General features: G+C 37.1%; 1 protein-coding gene across 1 annotated transcript in view; it reads left to right on the forward strand.

Moving 5' to 3' along the window:
• Positions 1-13,948, forward strand: part of SMAD4 (SMAD family member 4) — a 51,825-nt gene extending 37,877 nt beyond the window's left edge. Inside the window, exons 9-12 of the mRNA XM_052660261.1 lie at positions 433-616; positions 1,600-1,768; positions 10,228-10,366; positions 11,883-13,948. Of these exons, the coding sequence (XP_052516221.1) occupies positions 433-616; positions 1,600-1,768; positions 10,228-10,366; positions 11,883-12,094 (704 nt within the window). The 3' untranslated portion in view covers positions 12,095-13,948. The remainder of the gene's footprint in view (positions 1-432; positions 617-1,599; positions 1,769-10,227; positions 10,367-11,882) is intronic.
• Positions 13,949-18,547: the final 4,599 nt, after the last annotated feature.

Genomic DNA, 18,547 nt, shown 5'->3' on the forward strand with positions numbered 1-18,547 from the left:
CATATACCATAGATTGATTTACTGAAGAACACTTCTCTGAAATATGTATTAGAATCTGTGTGTTGTTTGTTTTTTTTTTTTTAAAGTTCAGACTACATAGAAAATATTATGTGGAGTCAGATGAAACATCATGGTAAAGATTTTATGATTCTAATTGTTTCCATTCTTTAAATTCCCTGTTGATTGGGTACTTTGAAGTAAGAACACAATTCTGGATTTTAAAAATGGTATTTTTTTGAACTTTAAGAATGCTGGGTAATAAGCTGAAAAATAGAAGACCTGCCGTGCTTACTTTGTAATGCATTGTCAGTTCTTCTGGATGCTCTCCCCTTTCCCTTAGCCTTTAAGAAAAGCTTGGTCGTATGGAGTGAAAGTGAGAGCCTTGTACCTTTCTCACACGAGTGACTGTCTTCTCCCATTTGTCTCCTGTAGCTCCTGAGTATTGGTGTTCCATTGCTTACTTTGAGATGGATGTTCAAGTAGGAGAGACATTTAAGGTTCCTTCAAGCTGTCCTATTGTTACTGTCGACGGATATGTAGACCCTTCTGGAGGAGATCGCTTTTGCTTGGGTCAACTCTCCAATGTCCACAGGACAGAAGCCATTGAGAGAGCAAGGTATTGCAGTATAGTTAGTTCATTTTAAAAACTGAACTTCTATTTGAAGCTATATTTTTCAGTGTAGGTTATGTTTTTGAATATAAAGGAATAAAGATGATCTTAAACATTTAGAACTTGTAAGCATTTCATTTTAAGTGTAGATGTTTGTTATTTGATAAAATGCAGTCTCTTTTTAAAAGTTCATGAGGTTTCTATGTTTTGAATAGTAACTGGACCCTATGGAACCCAGTTTGAAAACTAGTTTTTGTTTCCTCTGATTGTATAGTATTTCTACAAATTTACCGAAAGGAAATAACATAAAATAAAGACATGTTTCTGCAAGTGTTATTTATAATGAAAGACTGATAAAAAAGGAAAAATGCTTAAGTAAATTTTAATAACCTTTGTTTTTATACAGTCATTAAAATATAAAAAGTTTATATAATCAAATGTAAATACTTATGAAATATTACAGGAAAACTTACACAATTTTACGTATTGTGTGATGTCAACTCTTTAAGGAAATATGTTTGTGTATAAACAGACAATCTTGACTCTATCACTATTGGTGTGCCTTTGGCAAATTATATACTCTCCAAGCCAGTCTGTCTAGTAGAATTTTCTGTGATGAAGGAAGTGGTTTACCTGTGTTGTCCAGTGTAGTAACTACTGGCCACACATAGCTATTGAGCATTTAAAATTTGGTTCATATGATTAACTGAATTGTAAAATTAATTTTAATTGAATGTGAAGGTTAAATGAGAATTTATATTAAATATTTCTTACACATAATAAGCATTATGTGAATGCTCATCATTATTACATGTGACTAGGATACTAAAAAAAAGAAACAGAAAAATGTTAACAGTGGCTATCTATCTTTTGGCTGTGGTTTATAACCAAAATACAATGTCCTTTATTTTAAAATTTTCAGTATTGGGTGTGCTGTATAGTCTGAACTAAAATTTATTTTTAAATACCTATCACTTTTTCTTCCGAAGGTTGCACATAGGCAAAGGTGTGCAGTTGGAATGTAAAGGTGAAGGTGATGTTTGGGTCAGGTGCCTTAGTGACCACGCAGTCTTTGTACAGAGCTACTACTTAGACAGAGAAGCTGGGCGTGCACCTGGAGATGCTGTTCATAAGATCTACCCAAGTGCATATATAAAGGTTAGTTGTAATTTTACCCAAACATTTTAGATATGGAAAGCTCTATTTGTTATTTAAGGAATTGAGATGGATGTGGGAGAAATGTAAAAATGTCTTATGTATTAAAGAAATTATGTTTGTATTAGCAAATTCGTTAAATGTTTTAGAGAAATACACAAGTTCTTGGAAATACTGAGTGAAACCTCCAAATTTGTGTTCCTTTGATGTTTAAAATATGTAAAAATCAGCCTCTGAAAGTTTGTCTTAGCCAATCTTCAGGATTTTATGGAAGAAAATTCTAAAAGTAGAAGCTTTTTGACTTAACTGAGAAATGAAAAATTCTTCAAAACTATGTTTTATAAAGGTTATTTTGTTCTTTGAATGAGTTTTATTTGCTATATCATTTTGCAAATTAAACCTGAGGTATTTTTCATTAATCCATGTTCAACCCATTTCAGTTTTAATTTATAACATACACTGTTTTTGAAAGAGAAAGATAGTTGTAATTAGATAGCCTGAATATATTTCTTTAAAGAAAACAAAAACATTTACTTTTCTTTTCAATAAAGAAAACTTTCTGCATTTATTTGACTGTGCTGGGTCTTTGTTGCTGCACGCTGCTTTCTCTCATTGTGGGGAGCGGGGCTGCTCTCCAGGTGCAGTGTGCAGGCTTCTCATCGTGGCGGCTTCTCTCGTTGCGGGGCGCAGGCCCTGACCGGGCGGGCCTCAGTTGTTAGAGCACACAGGCTCAGTAGGTCCGGCTCCCGGGCTCTGAGCACAGATTCAGTAGCTGTGGCACACAGGCTTTGTTGTCCCATGGCATGTGGGATCTTCCTGGACCAGGGATCCAACCAGTGTTCCCAGCATTACATGGTGGATTCTTAACCCCTGGACCACTAGGGAAGTCCTATATTTCTAACTTAGATTTTCCACGTTTTTTTAAAGTCCTAAGTGTCTTTAAGGTTAGTTAAAAAGCAGTTGTAAGTTAGTGGATTTAACTCTCATTACTTAGTTCTTAGGAAATTGCTTAGCACACAAATAGAATTATCTTTATTCGCATTTTCTAATTTTTCCTCAAGGAATTTTAGTTATTTGTGCTTCGTTATTATTTTTGAGTGGTGCTGGATTTCCCCGTATACTTTATAATCTGTTTAGTATTTGTTGGCAAGTTTGTCTCAAGAGGTTTTGTTTTTTCCTCCTTGTCATTGTTTCTCCCTGTAGGGCAGTTCTGCCTTAGTCTGGCACGCACTGAGATACACATCTCAGAACCAATTCTTATATTTACAAGGTAGAAGAATTTTGTTCCTTGAGAAAATTGAGTTAAAATCCCCAGGTATGCTCAGGGCCTAAATCCTGTTGCATAGATTTCTCTGATGTTTACCTGTGCCCTGGACAAGAATTTTGTTCCTAGATGCATTTCTGAATTAACTGTCAGACTGTTTTACTAGCACTTGATTCGTGGTCAGGTAACCAGTGCAGCCCTCTTAGAGCCTGCCTATTTTCTCTTTCCATGTCACTTCCTGTCCTGTACACCTTCTGTTTGGTGCTGGTATCTTAAGTACCTTCTGTCTTTAGACCCTGCTGTCCACTGGGGATTATGTTTATCCATAATCAGTTAATGGATCCACGGGTTGTTGCTATACTTTTTTTTGGCTAATATTATGAATGATGCAGCTGTGAATATTCATGTACAAGTTTTTAGGTAGATGTATGTTTCTATCTTCCTGAATGTATACCTAGGGGTGGAATTCCTGAATCAAAAGATAACTCCTATGTCTGTCTACTTGAGGGACTGCCAGACTCATTTTGTAAATGACGGTGCCCTTTTACCTTTCCACCAGCAATGTACATGGAGGGCTGCAGTTTCTCTATATATTCATCAACGCTTGTTATTATCTGTCTTTTTTATTTTAGCCGTCCTATTGGATGCAAAGTGGTATCTACCTCATTGTGGTTTTGATTTGCATTTCCCAAGCTGCTAATAACATTTGCACTTCTTTTTTGACCATTTGTGTATCTTCTTTGGAGAAGGTCTGTTCCCATCTTTTCCCATTTTTTAATTGGGTTTTTTAGTCTTTTTATTATTGTTGTGAGAGTTCTTTGCATATTCTGGGTATCAGTCCTGTATCAGATACTTGATTTGCAGATATTTTTTTCCATTCTTTGTCTCGTCTTTCACTCTTTTCGTAATGATTTGCAGCACAAAAGTTTTAAATTTTCTTGTAGTCTATTCTTCGGTTGCTTGTGTTTTTTGTGACATGTCTAAGAAACTGTTGTCTCATCCAAGGTTATGAAGGTTTACACCTGTGTTTGCTTCTGAGCATTTTATAGTTTTAGGTCTTGCATTGGGGTCTGTGATCCATTCTGAGTGCATTTTTGTGTGTGCCACTCTTGTTTTTCGTCATGAGAACCAGTTGTTTGAGTGACCATTTATTTAAAAGACTGTTTTTTTTTTTCCCCTTACTGAATTATCTTGACACTCTTGTTGAAAATTCAGTTGACCTTAAATGGTAAAGATTTATTTCTGGGTCATCAGTTTATTTCATTGATCTATATATCTGTCCTTGGGACAGCACTACCCTGTCTTGATTGCTGTAGCTTTTGTAGGGAGTTTTGAAATTGGCGAGTGAGTGTTAGCCCTCCAGCTTTGTTATTTTTCAGGATTCTTTTGGCTATTGCCAGCCCCTTGGATTTCCATGTGAATTTTATGATTGGTTTGGAAGATACTTATTTTTAATAGTTGTTTTTAGCCTTTTAATGTGTTTTGTACCTTTGTGTCCATCTTGACTAGAAGTCGCTAGATTATTTGTGCAATTAGAAGTCGATGGACAGAGGGCCACAGTGTTGAATATATACTTTGTGCCAGACAGTAATGATGAACTTATCAGATATGAGGTAGTATTTAAAACATTTAGGCTTTAAAAATGTAGTATCTTGTATAATGTAATTTCTAGGATTGTCAAATAATGTAATATCTCTATTCTGGTACAAATGGTGCTTGAAAAGTTCTCCTAATATAAGACTTGTCATCACTTGATAAACCAGTATATTGTGGATAGATTTTAATAGAAAACTCAGACTTTTGCCTTGAACAATAAATAAATTATCCTCTGGTACATTTTCTTGGAGTAAAAGAAATCCCAATTTTGTTTCATTAACTAAGATTTTAAAATAATTATTTTTAATTTACTGTTTATTAAGTATATTATTCTTTAGAAGAGTCTTATTAGCCAGAAGGAGATTCAAGTATATCCTAAATCTGGCCATTGGCATTTTCTTCACTTACTAATTTAGGGGGCACCAGTCACCTAAAGGATCTGTATTTTCGTATTTTAGATTGTCATGTTGACTTTTATTAGAGGTGATGTTACTGGGGTGAGTGCATATATATGAACCCGTGGAAAGAGTGCCTTTACATGGGGGAATCCAGCCCAGGCCCAATCACACACATATACATAAACATATTTTTTCTCTTTTCAGTTAAAATGAGGAAAACATAGGTTTGGAGAGCCGTTCTTTCATTTTATAAATGTAAGAAGCTAGGACTAAATTGCATTTGTTTTTTTCTTCTATGATACTGATTTTTTTTCCCTACTTCTCTCATGACATAGCAGTCACCTTACATTTATGAAAATTTGATGTAATGAAATGGCATTTTACAAGCTTTAAATGGAGCAGATGTTTGAATTCTTTTTAAGTGTCATTGCTCTTTTGCTTTGAAAAGTAAGATCTGTTCTGTTTGTGTTGCTTAAACACTGGACACTCAGGTTAAGAGCTTTATCGAGATACAGAGATAATTCATATACCATAGAATTCTCCCATTAGAAGTGTACAGTACAGTGATTTTTAGTATATTCACAGAGCTACAACCTTCACCACAGTCAGTTTTAGAACATTTTCATTTCCCTAGAAAGAAATCTTGCACCCCTTATGCGCTACCTCCCAACCTCCTGTACCCTCCAGCCCTAGCCAGCTACTAATCTACTTTTTCTCTCTATAGATTTGCCTACTCAGAACAGTTTTTGTAAATGGAATCATCCAGTTTGGTCTTCTGGGACTTCTTTCACTAAGTGTAATGTTTTCAAGCTTCATTCATGTAACATATATCTGTACTTCATTCTTTTTAGGGCTGAATAACATTCCAAACATTGCATTTTGTTTATTCGTTCATCAGTTGATGGACATCTGAGTTTTAGCTGTATTATGAATAATACCACTGTGAACATTCATGTACAGATTTTTGTGTGAATGTATATCTTCATTCCTCTTACAAATACCAAGGAGTGGAATTTCTGGATCATAAAGTAACTATGTGTAACTTTTTAAGAGACTACCAAACTGTTTTCCAAAGTGGCTGTACCATTTGATATTTCCAGCAGCAGTGTATGAAATTTCTGATTTCTTTACAGTTTCATGAATACTCATTATTATCTGTCTTTTCCTTGTTAGCCTTCCTAAGGGCATGTGATGTGGTATCTCATGTATGGTGGGTTTTGATTTGCATTCTCTGACGCTGAGTCAGGTTTGTTGTTGCACACATATGTAAGGGACAGGGGTCAGGCAGTGCTTCTAAATCACAACTGGACTAGGTTGAAGGTTATTATGATCCACTTAAATTTATTCCCAGTCACTAGATATCATGACTCTTACATCCCCAGGTCAGATAACTTAGCAGGTCTTTAGTGCAATCTTCTGTTCAGATGCCCAGTATACCATCAACACAGTGACCTGTTTCTCTTCTTGGATTACCGTTTCTTGGTGTTGATATAAGCAGTATAGTATAATTGAGCCTTTTGAAAAAAGAATGCCAAAATTTGACTCCTGGTTGAAAGAGAATATCCTGAAGGTGTTGACAGTGATCTTTATAAGACACTTTTGTTAAGTAATGGGTTTGTAATAAACTTAGATGAGAGTAAGGAAATATGTTTAAACAGATGAAATCGGAGGTAAATTGTTGATTAACCAGGGGTGGAGATCGGGAGTATCGTTTGGATCTGAGCCAAAAAGAATATTTAAAACCTTTGGTTACTTTGACTTGTCTTTATCAATAGCTCAGATTCTGAAAGGAAGACGTTTCCTTTTCAGTGAAAGCCTTAATTTTATCATCCAGTATAACAGATGAAACCTGTTATGGTATAGACAGTGCACAGTGAGGAGGCACCCCGGGTTTCAGTTTAGCAGTGTAGTGAACAGTTACGTCTTTTGGTGTGAGTGCTGTTAATTACAGAAATAACCCATGTGGAAAGGAGATTTGCTGAGGTGCTTAATGAATCATGTTTACTACATCTGTAGATAAGAGTCAGTGTTTTAAAGTTTCGTCTTTGTGGTTACCTGTGATATGTGCACCTGGTGTTAGCGTAGATCTAAAGACTGTCGTAATTATGATTGTTTGTAACATATTGTAAAGAACCCGTGTCTGAAGATCTCTTGGTTAATTTTTAATTACTCTTGGTGGAGGTGGGGGTATGTTGAGAACGTGTTTGAACCCAGGAAATTATAAGTAAGTTGTATTCCCTCCTCCCAGGGAGGGAATATATAAGATTATATATGGGCCATACTGGGTTAATGATGGTTAAAAAAATTTTTTTTCAGTGGTTGTACTTAACCTAAATGTAAAATGTAAAACTCCTAGAGGATAATATAGGAGAAAATGTACATGACCTGGGGTATGGCGATGACTTTTTAGACATAACATTAAAGGCAGAATCCATGAAAGAAACAGTTGATAGACTAGACTTCATTAAGATTTAAACTGTTTGCTCCATGAAAAATGGTGTCAAGAGAATGAGAAGATTAGCCACAGACTGGGAGAATATATTTGCAAAAGACACATCTGATAAAGGACGGTTATCAAAAATATAGAAAATACTCAGCAGTAAGAAAACAAACAACCTAATTAAAAAAGGGGCAAAAGACCCAAATCATTGCTTCAGGAAAGAGGATATAATGATAGCAAGTAAGCATATGAATAGATGTTCAGTTTCATATGCCATTAAGGAATTGTGAATTAAAACAGCACTGGGACACCACTGCATGCTTGAAGAATGGCCAAAGTCCAGAAAACTGACCCCACCAGCTAATTGACATTCTGAAAGAGGTAAAACAGTGAAGACAGTGAGAAGATGAGTTGTTTCCAGGCATAGAGAGGAGGGAAAAAATGGATGGATAGGCAGTGCTCAGAGCACTTTTAGGGGTGTGTGTGTGTGTGTGTGTGTGTGTGTGTGTGTGTGTGTGTGTGTGCACTTTGCAACCCCATGGACTCTAGCCCACCAGGTTCATGTGTGTGTGTGCGCGCGCGTGTGCGCGCGTGTGTGCGTGTACTTTGCAACCCCATGGACTCTAGCCCACCAGGTTCATGTGTGTGTGTGTGCGCGCGCGTGTGTGCGTGTGTGTGTGTGTACTTTGCAACCCCATGGACTCTAGCCCACCAGGTTCATCTGTCCATGGAATTCTCCAGGCAGGAATACTGGAGTGGGTTGCCATTCTCTTCACCGAGGGATCTTCCTGACCCAAGGTTCATACCTGAGTCTCCTGCATTGCAAGCAGCTTCTTTACCATCTGAGCCACCTGGGAAGCCCACATATCACTATACATTTGTCTAAACCCGTAGAATCATAAAACCAAGAGTGAGACCTAATGTAAACTGTGACTTTTGGTGATAATGTTGTGTCACTGTAGGCTCATTGGTAACAGTCGTGCCTCTGTGGTGTGGGATGTGGCAGTGGGAGAGGGTGTTACCTGCAGAGAAATAGAGAAAACCTAAAATTGCTCTAAAAGATAAAGTTTGTCAATTTCCTTCTTTTTAAAAAAAGTCATTGTGGAGCTAATTGGCTTTTCAGATATTTGCATCCCTATTTTGTGTGCTGTGCTGGGTAAGGCATTCTAAGAGGTTAGAGCACAGTGGAAAAGTTCAGACTCTAATGGACTCTTGAAAAAACAGCGGTTTTTGTTCTGGGTATTGTGGGATTTCTGATTTCCAGACCTTTGCCATGCTTCCTGTCCCTTTTAGGACTAGTAGCTTGGTTAGGTAATAAATACATCCATATTTGACAAACTTCGATCCAGAGACTGAGAGAGTCTAAGTTTTGTCCATCGTTGATGCTGGAAGATAGGCACTGAGTAGAAAAATAAGTAAGTAGGGATTTGGTTTGCTGTTTGGAGAGGATTCTTTTGTTTATTATTGTTGTATGCTCTTATGGTTCATGTAAAGACTGTGACTAAAGACAAACGGAATTTTTTCAGGAATCTGAAAATTACTGGCTTGGGTTTCAAACCTGTGCTTTATCTGATAAAGTTCTGTGTTACACATTCTTCGATTGCTTTTATTGTCAAAGATAATTATGCTCACTCATATTTGGGTTTTGTGCATGTTTGGATTGTTTTAAATTGTACTTTACTTTTGTTGAAGGAATATAGTCACATGGTTCAGAAATTAAAATGCTGTTTAAAATGTGCGTTGAGCAGTCTTGCTTCTACACTGTCCTTGTCTTCCTTTCCTACAACTAACTTCTCAAGGTGACCACTCTACTTGTGTCGCCTTCCAGTGCTTTAAAAAAACGCCAGCCCTTGGTATGGCTGGTAAAAAGCATTGAAATTACTTATAAGCTTCTTAACTCTTCTTGCAAGGTTGGTGGCTACCTGGGAGACCAAAAACAAAATAAAAAATAATAAATAACATTTACTGAGAGCTTACAATATACTATGCCAAGTTTACAATAATATGAAAAAGCATTGCATACTTAGCATTCCCATTTTATAGATAAGAAAGTTGAGGCTTAAGAAAGGTTAAGAAATTTAACCCATGTAAGTAGCAGATATCAATGATAGGATTCAGAGCTAAGCAATTTTTAAAAAATCATGAGCATTTTTAAAATTAATGAGAAACTAGTTAATGGAGTCCCATATATCCATCACTGAGATTCAGTAATTGTTAAGATTTTACATCTACATGATCAATTCTTACTCTTTTGTTTCTAAAGTATTTAAACAAGACCTAAATATCCTGTTAGATTGCTTCTGTGCATCTCTGAGATATGCCCTTGTTTTGTTACATAGTGACAATGCCTTTTATTCATTCCTCCAAATAGTTAGAATGATAAAGAAAAGAAGCTGACCATATGACCTAGGCTGTCAATTCAACCTACAGAAGACTCTTCATTTAGTTATGAAAGGGTGGGATGATTTCTTAACTTCGTTTTACATAGCGGTGTGGTTTTTCACAAAGGCAGGAATGGCTGACCCACACTGAACTCAGATAAAGGGTACAGAGGACTGTGGCAACCAGAACTGTCCAAATAGTGAGCTTTATTCAAGCCGGCTTTTCTAAGAACTTACCATCTACATAAAAAAATAAACAATTCTTTAATGCTGAGAGCTAAATCAAGCTGTGAGTTTTAAATAGGTTGTGCATTGGTTTTTGATATATGGACTGTTTCTGCTGGGCGCATGGCGTGAAACTTACACTTAGTGTTTGTTTCAAGGTCTTTGATCTGCGTCAGTGTCACCGCCAGATGCAGCAGCAGGCAGCCACGGCACAAGCTGCAGCGGCTGCCCAGGCGGCGGCCGTGGCGGGAAACATCCCGGGCCCAGGGTCAGTAGGTGGAATAGCCCCAGCCATCAGTAAGTATGCTTTTGACTTTTTTTGTCTTTCAAGTGTAGTAGTTGGTGCTTTATCTTGATTGACTCAGTTAATTAGTTAATTTAACCAGTAATAGAAAGTGAAGTTCTTTTTACTGGGATAATAACGTTTGTTGAATTTGTACAAAAATAAAAAATAAAAAAACCTGTTCGTCTGTAATAGTTGCCCTTCGTTTACAGCCCTGTATTCATTCTTTTTGTATCAAAAAAGGGACTGTGGGATGAAGACGACAGGGGGTTGTTATTGTTATATTGATCAGTCTCGCCTATTTTTGTTGATGCTTTTAATTCTTGCCTCACCAGCCAGGGTGGGTTGTAATCACCGATGTGCTTTGCTTTATTCTAGAAGGAAAGCATATTTCAGTTTCAGAATTAGGCGTCTCTCCAAGTTTTTTTTCTAAAGTGTACTAAGCATGGAGAGAAAACCAAGTGACAGTGGCGTTTGGATAACTTGTAGACTTTTTTTTAATTTTAGGGTAAAATTGAACTGTGTGCCAGGTTTCACACTGATGGGGAATTTTTTACTGCAGAGTTAAACTCCTGACTATAGACTTTTATGATGGAAACACGTGGCACCCATCTTCCACGTCTGAAGGCATAACTAGTGATTCATTCAACCCCTGTTCTTAACCTCTTCAGTGTGGTAAGCAAATCACACTGGCTAAGAAAACTGCAGTGGCCCTGCAGGTTTCTCTACAGTACATGCAAATTCCTCCCAGTAGTTTCATTGTAATATTCATGAATGCAGATTGACTATATGACTGTATGTTCTGACTGGAGAATTAGATGCAGAGTCTCCGTTGTGATTTATGCTCAGGAGTTTACAATTTCGAGGTAGATAAGGCATACTCATTTATAGAATTTGATTTTTTTTTTTTTAAATTTGGGCATCTAAACCATTAATTTGCTAGTTTTGATGTTACACATATGCTTTTACTGAAGAATCCAGAGCTGTTAATAAATTTTTCCTTTTCATCTACTGCCCCCGGCCCCCCCAATTGAGTAATTACATACTGTCTCTGTTACATTGTGAAACTGAGAGACAGACATCATCTAGCTCATCCAAGAAGTCTTAGTGGAACCAGGACTATATTCTGTCTCATTGTTAGTCATGTTTTACCCTGAACTAGACAGTTTAGACAGTAAAGTTCTTAGAACCAACGTGTAGACATGCACTGCCTCTTAAAAACAAGTTATTTCTTATCCCTTCACCTCCACTTCTAAAGAGAAAAAACAGATGGGGTGTTGGTGGATTGTGGTAATTTATAGTTAATGGTAGCTAGAAGACCCATGTGGAATATACATTGTCTTAACCAAAAGTTTTCAGTCCCTGTTGACAAAGTATAGATCTGTACTTACTTTTTGGCACTTTGGCAGAGAAGTCTTGTGTTGGGGAGAATGCAGTAAAGAAAGCTGGTCACCTTGTTAATGTAAGATTTAGGGGGGATGGGAAGGGGTCAGCCTATCCCGCTGACGTCTTCCAAATCTTTTCTGTTAGGTTTGTCAGCTGCTGCCGGAATCGGTGTGGATGACCTCCGTCGTTTATGCATACTCAGGATGAGTTTTGTGAAAGGCTGGGGACCTGATTACCCAAGACAGAGCATCAAGGAAACACCTTGTTGGATTGAGATTCACTTACACCGGGCCCTCCAGCTCCTCGATGAAGTCCTTCACACCATGCCTATTGCCGACCCACAGCCTTTAGACTGAGGTCTTTTAACTTAACGTTGGGGCCCTTACCATTATCAGGATGGTGGACTATAAGATGCAATCCTGTTTATAACCTGAAGATATATTTCACTTTTGTTCTGCTTTATCTTTTCATAAAGGGTTGGAAAATGTGTTTGCTGCCTTGCTCCTAGCAGACAGAAACTGGATTAAAACAATTTTCTTTTTCCTACTTAGAACTTTTCAGGCATGGCTCAGAGCTTGAAGATTGGGACAAATACATTCTTATTAAATCTTCACCAGTTATGTTTGAAGGAATCATTCCAATGCTGGAAAATTTAGCCCTTTGAAATGTTTTAGAGCCTTTTATATGCAGAACATCTATATGTGTGTTATTCTACAGAATAAATTTAATATTGCTGATTTTAAAGGCAGAGAAGTTCTCAAAGTTAATTCACCTATGTTACCTTGTGTGTGAGTTGTTACTGTTGAACATACTTTACTCCGAAATATTGTGCCATGTGGGTGAGTTAATTTTACCAAGAGCAACTTTACTCTGTGTTTAAAAAAGATAGTAGTGTATTATAACCTTTTATCCAAAATATTTTTTTTCAAGTTAAACTAGTGAAAATGATTTTAACTCAGATTGTCTTGCGACTCAATTTTTCTTTTGCCAAGGCAAAACACTAATCTGTGTATATTGAGAATTCCTTAAAATTACCAGACAAAGGAGTATCATTTAAAATTACATTTGTTATTTTTGTTGGATAACTATTTATCAATAAACATACTTTTGCCCTGTTAAACAGTAGACATATTCTGTATTTCTAGGCACAGGGTTGGTTACTAAGGAGCCTAGAAGAGGAATTTCTTTCCTTCCTTAACATAGGGAAAGATTTTATATTTTTTAAAACACTAAAAGCAGTGTCACTCCATCTAATATCTTACCATTCTGCACAAGTGGCAATGCTAAGCTAAATAATGAGTATTTTGGAAACTGCTAAATTCTGTGTTAAGTACTGTGCAGAATAATAGAAACATTACCATTCATTGATAGGTAGTTTGGATATTTTTGTACTTGATTTGATGTGTGATTTTTTTTTTTTTTCATATACTGTTTAAATCATGTATGTTATGACAGTGTTTAAAATTCAGTTTTTGTATCTTGGGGCAAGACTGCAAACTTTTTTATACCTTTTGGTTATTCTAAGCCCTTTGCCATCAATGATCATATCAATTTGGCAGTGACTTTGTATAGAAAGTTTAAGTAGAAAAGTTGCAAATGTATTGACTGTACCACAGACACAATATGTATGCTTTTTACTTAGCTAGTAGCATAAATAAAACTGAATCTCAACATGCAAAGTTGAATTCTAGGTTTGATTTTTAACTTTTTTTTTCTTTTCCACTTTTGAGTCCAACCTTAGTGGTGAGACACCTTCTAGTAAATGACAGGCAACAGCTAGTACTATTGGGCAGCTTTGGTTTTCTCCTCCCACTCTACTAGGACTCCCCATGGACATTACGTATCAAGTGTAGGGTTGGTTATTTTTTTCACTTTTATTTTACTGTAGCAAAGCTAGGCCTGATTGTAAGATAAATAGGTTGTCTACAGGATAAATAGTGTGAAATAAAATCAAAGATTATCTTTCAGGTGTTTTTGCTTTTTTCATGGAGGGCCTTTCTTAGTGTAATAAGATTATTTCAGGTGTGTTACAAGTTTGAGACATGAGAAATACTTACGCATGATAGTCATCCTTATGTCAGCTTAAAGCAACAAGTCTTCTACTTCCTTGCTTAGGTCTTCTTAATAAGACCATCCTAGAAACCACTGAGTTTGCTTATTTCTGTGATTTAAACATATCTTGATCCAAGCTACACGTCTTTTGTTTTTTAAAATAACATTTCTACCAACTCATTTATACTCTTGAGTTCTTATGAACACTTCTGTTAAAGACCTAGTTCTAACCTGTAAAAATGTGGTGATTTTACACTTTATTGGCAGATTTTCTAAAAAGGTATCTTCATTCTCTAGAATTTTTGACTTTAGGTCTGTTTCACTGTGAATGAAGAGTAGGAGCGAGTGGAGAGAGTTTTAGAGTAACAGACTTTAAAAACTGAGTTTATTTGATTAGAACTATAAGCATGCTATGATATAATACATTGCCTCCTTTTCTACTTTAAAGAAAGTGTGCGTGTTTAATCATCTGGGGGAAGTATTGTGGAAAATATTTGCTGAGTAGTCTGTCTTTGAGGCCAGGCCACCCACCTTGGTTGCTTTTTGCAAAGAGCCATAAAAATCCTACAAGTACATAGAAGTACTTCTAGTTATTAATTGCTTTATATTTGTGCCTAGGTCCAGTCACATGCTTTTAAGAAAACATTTAGTATATTATAATCAGTTATTTCTGAGGGTCTTAGTTGTTGAACAGTATTTACATTTCTTAGAGGTAGTCATCTTTGATGAGTAAGACTAAAAGAACCACTAGGTTTAAGATTTTATGGCTGTTTTAAGAGTAGAATAGTTTCCACATTTCTTGGAATCTGATTGTTATGAGGATAGGGTTCTGGGTGGGTTTTCTCTAGCTAGTTCATATCTCAAAAATGCTCAGAATGTTGAATTTCGGTGAGAACTGAGTGAGAGTTGAACCCAGTATGTACCTTTATAATCCAGTATGAAGTCCCTTCCACTTTTGTCTAGTGCCTTTCAGTGCATTATCAAAGGGAAATCCTTAAATCCAAAATGGTGTTGTTGCCTTTATTTTCCAGGGGGTAGGTTCTTTTGTGGGATATAGTCGTATCTCATTTTTTATAGTATACTACCCCTGTTATACAAAGATAATGATAGTAAATCACTGCCATATAACCTTGTTTTTCTAGAATCATGGTTCATTTGTATTGACCTAACCACTAAATAGGTTGCCTATCCCATTCCTCTTGTAAACATTGTAGGTTTACAGTATAGGTGACCTGGCTTAAGGAGAACCATACTCAGAATATCCAGATAAACTGAACACGTATTGTGTTGCATTTCAAAGTCAAAAATCCGCTTTCATGAGGAAGGGTGTAGTGTAAAGAAGGGGTATTTGTGATAGAACATTTGACAGCAGAATAAAATGTCCTGTCTTCCAGATGATAAATATCTTTATTTTAAAAGCTTAATTGCAGTTGTCTTCTTGACCATGCCCACCTAACGAAGGGAAATTTTGCATTTTTCCCGTGCTGCTCCTTAAGTATCTGTGGAGGTTAAAGAATGTATGGTGAAGTATTTCTATTCTTGATTTGGGGTTAACTAGTTAATAGTTACTAGCGATTATACAAAATCCGATTAGTTTTGAACCTTTTTGAGAGCCTTTTGGAAGGAACAGTGTTATTCTGAGTAAGGCAGAATCCTTTTTGTTGATGTTTCTAAAGGTTGTTCGCACCATCACTGAGTCATTTTACTGGCATTGTATTTAATGACAGCAGATTGGGAAAATGGAGTGTTTAAGTTACCGGGGTAAATGAGTATATGAAAGTAATTACCTGTAAAGTCAGTTAACAACTCCTGTGGATTGGGCTTGGCTAAGACTTGCAGATGGAAGAAATGCCTTTTTTCCTTCCTAAAGGCAGGACCCTTCTTGTTGCAGATAGCTATCTGTAAAATAATTGCCTAAACCCTCCTTTGCAAGATGATAGAAAATGGGATATGAGAACCTTGTGTGCAACCTTTCCATTTTTTTCCTCGGACAACCAGATAATTTCTTTTCTCCTAAGATATGTTAGGAAGGACATAAAAAAGCTAGTGACCTTATTCACAGCATCCTCAGCCCGGCCTCGTCCCTAAGCACTTGCCCCAGTGTTGCTGGAGCGTGGATCTTACTCTTCTGCTATCACCACAGAATGGAAATGTTTGCATAATCCAAATTTACCTTATTTAAGCAGTAAAACTTTTTCTGCTGTGCTCATTTTCTGGGGTGGAGTTATTTTGATACGTGTATCAGAGAACGTATTGGATACAGTGTTTCTCTTGTGCTTCCTGGCTTGTAGACTTGAGGGGCTGCTCAGAGGTATGGAACAGTTTTACCTTCACTAAATGGTCACAGGCTGCTGTGGCTTGGAATGTTTGGTTTTGTTATACACAGACCCCCTCCCACCCAGTTAATGACAGCAACCACTTCCTGTGTGTTGTCAGTATACCTCCCCTTTCTTCCTTCTCCCCTTTCTGATTGATTTTCCTGACTGCTCAGGCAAGAAAACCGGATAACCATACTTACTAGAACTTTCTTTAAAACACGGGCAAACTGGAACAGGACCCACGAAACTTTCCTGTAAAGTATTGAAAAGGACTTTGGGGCTTTGGCATTTGATATCAGTTTGACTACTGAGTGTGCTTCCTGATCCTTGCTGAGTTTCAGGTAGTTGAGAATAGAGAGAAGTGAATCATATTCATATTTTTTTCCCCCCTTGAAAGGTTTTGTTGCTTCCACTTGAGAGCTGCTCAAAACAAAAACTGGGGTTACAAGTGTTGGTTGGTTACAAAATGAGTATCAATAGTCAAAGGCAGCATCATTGCCTAGAGGACACCAGCAAAAAAAAGAAAAAAAAAAACAGCAAAAAATGAAAGCTTGGAAAATGAGAGGGTTATTTTTGTTTTGTTTTGGTGTCCCTTTTTGAGTCCTATCTTCTGGCCTTCCTCCTTGCAGATATTTTTGACCTTTAGGTGCCTTTATAAGAATTGAGGGTCTGATAACCTGCCCCAAGGAGTAGCTAAGGTGATTGCTGATGTTTTCAGGGATTTTAACATCAGCCTTGAATGAGTGAATGAATCTTTTTTCTTCCCCTTTCATCATTTTTTTTTTTTTTAATGTAGGAAGAACTAAGGAGAAAACTGGTAAAGACAATCATTTCTCTCTACTGATGTGGATAATTTTCAGTTTATCTCAGATGCTTTCTCAAATAGGTCTCAGAACCAGTGTTCTTGCTCAGCCTGAAACTGGTGGCTCTGGGCTGGGGCCAGAAGCTGCACCCTCTAGTTTGCGCTCTGCCACTGAAACTTGATGTACATGACCTTGGGCAAGTCATTTCCCTTCTTTGGGCCTCAGTTGCCTCATCTGTAAAATGAGGGAGTTGGACTAGATGAGTTCTTCCAGCTCTGAAGTTTAAGTGACCTTGCCTACCTTGCAGCAGTTTGGGAGTTCTTCCTTACTTTGGTCTGCTGTTTGAGGGGGCTTTTTACTTATTTCCATGTTATTCAAATGAGACTAGGCTTGATATTTTATTACTGTTCTGTGGACAAGAAGTTACATAATATGTCCTTAAGACTTAAATTTAACCAAAGGCCTAGTACCACCTTGGGGGCTGCAATAAATACTTTAAAAAAAAAAAGAGGGAGAAAAGCCTTCATTTTATTTTCCCATCATCTGTTTTCATGGTATATTAAGGCTTCTTTTGAGTCATGATATTTTTACCTTTTGGGTATGTGTGTGACACCATCATCTTAGGTGCTGTGTGCTGGTAAAATTTTTTAAAACTAAAATGAGTGGAAAACTTACTGTAAATGCCTAGTGATATTAGAGGTCATTGCTTTGGGTTTTTGGTTTCTTAACTCCTCTCAAAATAGGGAAATTCCCTTGAACTGTGTCAATTAAAATGGTTTATATGACTCAAGAAAACAATACCAGTGGATGATTATTCACTTTATTTTTGGCTCTTGTTAGGTCCATTTTGATCAGAAAACTTGGCTGGAGCATTCCTTTCAGAGTTCTCTTCCAGCCCATCCTTGGATTAGTATAATTAATGGACTTGGCTTTTTCAAGGATCAAGCCTTCTTTGGGGGTGGGTCAAGGGTAGGGGATTGGGGAGTCCTGGTAGAGGCCAGCTCAGTGGTAGCTGGAAAGGAAGGGATGAAACCAGCTGCTGTTGCTATGGCTGCTTGTCATTGATAGAAGGACTCAGGGCTTGGATTGGTTAAAAGGCTAAACACGGATTCAACAAACTTCTTCCAAGGATTGGATTCTGGCCAGTGCCTTGGACGTGTGATTTAAGGGAAAAGTGTGAAAGCTTGTAGATGATAAAAACCTGGTGGGCTGCAGAACCATTTGGAAGAGGTGACTAGGAGTTGGGGACAGATTTGGTGGCAGTATCTGCCAGCTCTGTCTCCTCTCCTGAAGTCAGTGGAGTCATGCCATAACTCAAGAGACGAGCCACACTTAGCTTCTGCTTTGGGGAAAACTGGTCAGCTACGGGCTCTGGTAGGTCCTTTGTGGCTTTCTGTATGCTTTTGCCTGGTTGAAGTCTGTGGCTAAAAAAACAGTTGAACCTTTCCTGAGAACTCTGTAACAAAGTATGTTTTTGATTAAAAGAGAAAGCCAATTAAATCATTATGTGCTCATTCTTTTTCTTAAGCTTGTGGGTGTTTTAGATCTAAAAATAATTCCTAATCACTGAGTGAATTCTCAGACTTGAGGATAACATTTTCCTTTAATGCTTTGTGACCATTGAAATGGAAACTGA

Source organism: Budorcas taxicolor, chromosome 22 (assembly GCF_023091745.1).
Source record: "Budorcas taxicolor isolate Tak-1 chromosome 22, Takin1.1, whole genome shotgun sequence".
Taxonomy (NCBI): Eukaryota; Metazoa; Chordata; class Mammalia; order Artiodactyla; family Bovidae; genus Budorcas; species Budorcas taxicolor.